Here is a 5,235-nt window from a genome sequence, read left to right on the forward strand (position 1 = left end):
ATTGTTTTTCAACGATTGGGATCTTTCTACAAAAATGACATATACCCACAACTTACAATTTTTGGACGGTGTAGTGTATTTTTTAAAGCACAACTTACCGGTGTAGTGTATTTTTTAAAGCACATTGGAAAATGCATTGCATGACCGACGTGTAGAGAGCTGGGAATATACAATTTCGTGGGTATATTTGATGACCAGAGAATGTTCAAAACTGGGACACGCCCGTCAAAAATCAAGCCTGCCACATTGATGCGCCTGCTCAGCCAAGAAAAAACTCTCTCAGGCTGGAGGCATGCGTGGGACTGTTGATCATTGACGATGTGCGAGGTAGGTGGAAATCATAATTTTTAAGGGAGGGACCCTCATGAAAGATATTGAAGGTGGTGGTCTTTGTCAAATTTCTGACGGAAGATTATGGCCTACCTTAGAGCTAGCACGCAGCGTCCTCCTTCGGATCGTCGTAACTTGTCACCCGAAGCGTTTTTGGCAAACGTGAGGGATATGCAGCACAACATACTTTCTCTCTCTGGGATTGTCCTGCAAATCCTCCCATTGCAGCTAGCTTTGATCTTCACCCCATTCTTGCCCTTGCCTTCAGCTTGTTTAGTCACTCTTGCGGCTTCCCCTAATCCTTCCCCAGTAGGATTAACTAGTGATAATTCTTCTTCATTAGCTCTTGCACCTGCAGCTGCTTCCCCACTAGGAATAAATGCTAGTTATGGCTCGCCACATAATTGGATTGTGGAAGGAAATTCCACAGGCAAATTGGCTCCCAATTGCTCTGATCTTTGTGTGATGGTTCCTAATGATGGGCAAAATTTCGCAGTGCTCCTTCAGCATTGCCAAGGCCTTTCCCCTAACGAGATTTGGATATATGATACCGAATCTATGACTATCATAAGCTACATGGGATACACCAGCAACGTTAGGCTTTGTGTAGACGCAACCAACCCCGAGCAGCTTTACCTCAGTGCATGCGATGGATCGATTAACCAAACATGGATTTGGGATAGCCAAACAATGAGGTTTAAAAGCGGGATTAATGATTCATCAACGGGATCGGCCATGTTTTTGAAGGGTGAATTAAGCAAGGCATCAGATTGGGGGACTGGTAAGAACAATTATTCCCTGCAATTAGCAACAGAAAGCACAGACACTAATTATGATGCTGTGTTCACTCTTCTACCTTTCCATGATCCTCTGAGTATATACCCTCCTGCTTCCAATTCAGATCTGCAAAATCTGGTGATTAATGGTGGTTTTGAAAGCTGTGGTTGGGATCCAGGTAAGGGCTTTGTAACAATAGATACCACAGAGCCACTTTACTTGTGTTCATGGTTTGTTGTGAGCAATGAAGTGGAATACTCTGGGACAAACCTTTGGCAGCCTGAAGAGGGAACTCACAGCCTTCATCTCAACTCTGCTAAGATTGCAGAACCAGCTACAATTACCCAAGTATTAGCCACCAAGATGGGCTCTAATTACACCTTAATCTTCTTCATGGCTGGAAATCCCATCCAAGATTGTGGGACTACAAATAAAACCATGCAAGTAGAGGTCTCTCCATCTAGCCTACCAGCTCAATCTGTGTGGTTTGATGTATCCAAGGCAGGGTCTGGGCAAATGGGTTGGAAGCAGATGTACCCCATGGGGTTTACAGCGTTAGCAGATTACGTGAATCTCACGTACAAGAGTCTCACTCCGGGAAGTTGTGGACCTGTGATTGACAACATAACGGTGCAACAGATTAAGGGGCCATTACCACCGTTAAACCCGTTTGGATTAACGGGTGATGGCGGGTCATCCAGTACCTCTATGCCAGCCTATGCGAAGGTGTTGATTGGGGTGGCGGTGGCAAGCTGTGTGATTGCAATAATTAGCTTGTTAATCATGAGGGTTATGAAGAAGAGAAGGAAAGATGTGTTAAGTAGGGGGGGGGCTAGTAATGGGTCAACAAGGTCGCCTGAGGACGAAAGGTGGTGGAATTCGTTTCAGTTGGCGAACATGGAAGGTGATGAGGTAAGTATTAAGGAGTGGACGTGGAAGCAGATAGAGAAGGCCACCAGGAACTTTACGACCATTGTTGGGGAGGGCGGCTTCAGCACAGTGTATCGGGCAGAGCTTGGCGACGGAACGATCGGCGCCGTCAAAATGGAGAAGACGCGCGACCGCTCCCGCCAAATTTTCAAGCAGGAGCTCTCCGTCCTCGCCCGCCTCCGCCACCCCAACCTTGTCAACCTCCTTGGCTTTTGCAACGAAAGAGGTGCGTGACCTCGTTTCCCTGTAAAAGTCATTATCTTATTTTGCCGTCTTGTTTTATTGATTCGTTGGCTGTTTCAACAGAGGAGGGGTTACTGGTGTTCGAGTACATGGCTCACGGCAACCTGCATCACCGGCTACACCCGCCCGCACACCAGATGTACACGGCGCTGAGCTGGAAGAAGCGTATACAGATAGCCTTGCAGGTGGCACGTGCGCTGCAGTACTTGCACGACGCGGCCAGGCCACCGGTGGTGCACGGTGACGTGAAGTCGGCCAACGTGCTTCTTGACGAGGAGGACAATGCCAAGGTTTGCGATTTCGGCTTCTCGTCCAAGGCCGGACCCAACAGCAGCGTGTTCCATTCCACCGTGGCATCCGTCAAAGGGTCGTTGGGCTACCTGGACCCTCACTACCTCAAGAACGGCCGCCTCTCCAGCAAGAGTGACGTGTACAGCTTCGGCGTTCTGCTCATGGAGCTGCTGACTGGACTCCGCGCCTTCGACATGCACAGGGCTGAGGCGCTGACGTCGTTCGCGGCGCCGTACGTTCGAGACATGGACATGATGGAGTTGATCGTGGACTCCAGGCTTGCCGGGGCTTTCGACAGGGCCGAGCTCAGCGCTGTCTGCCACGTCGCACGCCTCTGCGTTCAGGAGGAAGCCGCCAGCAGGCCCAGCATGGCTGCGGTGGCCTGCCAGCTGTCATCCGCTGGCACTGATCACCAGCGAGCAGACGATTGCAATGTATTCTCATCATTCACTGAATAGTATTTTTGCTCTTTTAATGCTAATACGAAGTCCCTTTTAAACTCATTCACTGAATAGTATTTTTGCTCTTTTAATGCTAATACGAAGTCCTTTTTAATGCTAATACGAAGTCCCTTTTAAACTTATTCTAAATGCCCCTTTTAAAATTAACGATGAATGTTACTGTACATCCACTCGCCACAGCCCAACACCTTCAAAGCCATTAGGGAGGGCTTGAATTTGTTTAAACTTATTCTGAATGCCCCTTTTAAAATTAACAATGAATGTTCCCGTACATCCACTCACCAGAGCCCAACACCTTCAAAGCCAATAGGGAGGGCTTGAATCACCTCCACTTCAATCCCTATGCTAGCCCAGTTGTCTCTTACTTAACCCCTCAGAAATTCCAAGGTGGGGCCAAGGACTTTAGCCCCATTGGTCCTAAACCCTCTGCGAGTCCTGTTTGGGTTGAACTCCCTAACTTGCCTTTCTATCTTTATCCCTAGTTAAAAGAAATTGTAGCTCCCATAGGAAAGTCCTTGGTCTAAGGCCTAAAAATGACCTCCAAGAAGACCTCAAGGATGTCCAAGTGGATGTGTATGACCAGTGGGCTATTTTTTAGCTAACCACATTCTCCTTCTAGGCATTTATGCTGCAGGCCCTCAAGCCAATAGGGTTAGAACTTGGAGAACTTTGAGATAGGCCCCAGCTCCTATCATTCTCATGGGAGACTTTAACATGGTTGAGAATAGAGAGGATAGGTTCAGAGGTGTTGGGTAGATTCTTAGAGGGGTTGAATTGTAGTCCTCGCAGAACACTTCAGACTACTTTGATCTGTGTGACCTGGGAAATTTGGGTGCATTCACCTAGCAAAACTATGCTATGGGGGACAAAAAGGCTAGACTAGGCAGAGGGTATGTCCGCAAGAGCTTATGTAACTCTTTTGTGAGGATTGAATGTAAAACCGACTTCTCCACATGCCTATCTGATCACTACCCCATCACACTCCTAATGGATAACTTTGATAAAAAGGGCTATTGTCTTAAGAGAGAGTGCATACACATACACACACACAGAGAACATGCACAGTTCTTGGCTTCTCCATAAACTTTAGTGCTGAAATGTGAAGCCTTCAGAGGGCATCAAAGAAGGCCTCTTAGAAAATAAGGTTACAAAAGAAGGCCACACATAATGCACTATTTTGAAAATTTCTCTAAATTTTAGATATAAAAATAAATATTTTAAGGTCGACCTAGTTTATGGCCTTGGAATTGACGCTTCAAATACTCGATACCTAGTATAGAGAGACAAAGAGACACTCTTGTGATATTGAGAGCGACACATGAAAGAGACATGAAAGAGACACTCTTATTTGCTATTGAGAGAGAGTGTGGTGGAGGCAAACATAAATAGACATAGAGGTAGACTCTCACCCCAACACGGCTCTAGACACACGAGAGAGAAAGTGAGACTCTCACCCAACACGGCTCTAGACACACGAGAGAGAAAGTGAGAGCTTGAGAGAGATCCCCTTAGTTGAAAGGTCCTTGCACAGATCCCCTTAGTTGAAAGGTCCTTGCACTGCTACCCTCCACACACACACACACCATGGCCTGACCCTCTCCTCCTCCAAGACCTAGAATTGATCCTAACATTTGTAATGCAGCAATTGTTTGTGTCCGTGGGCGAGTGAGAGACAAAGAGTTTTATACCTAAACGCCAAGTTCCAACTTCCAACCCTGTTGCTCCTCACGGGCGTTGAAAGAAAAAGCCTGAGGCCGCAAGTTTTATTTGAATTTTGCGCACGCCGCATATTCTCATTCCTTTTTTTCACACTCTCATCCCTTTTCTTTTCTTTTTTTTTTGAGGTCCACGCTACACTTTGAGAACTGCTTAAGTTATCGAGTTTAAGCTTCACCAATTAAAAAGCTTTTTTTTTAATAAGTCTTGTTCAGACTGTTTTTATATTTTAATACTACTATTTAAAGTTTTTCACAAAAAAAACTCTCATCCCTTCTGTTGTAGACTGCCACTGTATCAAGCCATCATTTCTTTCCAATTCAGACATAGGAACTTGCAAAAAGGGAATTCATAATTTTTAAGGTAGCATAAGACAACTTATCCAACCCAATCCACTTGCCTTTCATCTGAACCTCAGACCTCTCTGATCGTCTTGGTCCAGAACCCCTCTTGTTGAAGACATTTAGGCAGGCTGGTTGCTACCCTA

General features: G+C 46.1%; 1 protein-coding gene across 1 annotated transcript; it reads left to right on the plus strand.

The window, feature by feature from the left end:
* The first annotated feature begins 287 nt into the window (after positions 1 to 287).
* Positions 288 to 3,051, plus strand: LOC147617279 (uncharacterized). The gene is made up of 2 exons (XM_086776911.1): positions 288 to 2,263; positions 2,344 to 3,051. The coding sequence occupies exons 1-2, from the start codon at positions 415 to 417 to the stop codon at positions 3,027 to 3,029; spliced, it is 2,535 nt and encodes an 844-aa protein (XP_086633037.1). The 5' UTR covers positions 288 to 414; the 3' UTR covers positions 3,030 to 3,051.
* The last annotated feature ends 2,184 nt before the right edge of the window (positions 3,052 to 5,235 follow it).

The sequence above is a fragment of the Cibotium barometz genome, chromosome 37, assembly GCF_041138505.1.
Source record: "Cibotium barometz isolate CiBa-2024 chromosome 37, ASM4113850v1, whole genome shotgun sequence".
NCBI classification, from domain to species: domain Eukaryota; kingdom Viridiplantae; phylum Streptophyta; class Polypodiopsida; order Cyatheales; family Cibotiaceae; genus Cibotium; species Cibotium barometz.

What these genes read in the sequence shown, in the direction of transcription:
- LOC147617279 (XM_086776911.1), top strand. Translation starts at nt 415, where the DNA reads ATGGCCTACCTTAGAGCTAGCACGCAGCGTCCTCCTTCGGATCGTCGT. An exon ending in TGGCTTTTGCAACGAAAGAG is followed by an intron (nt 2,264 to 2,343) that starts GTGCGTGACCTC and finishes CTGTTTCAACAG; the next exon opens with AGGAGGGGTTACTGGTGTTC.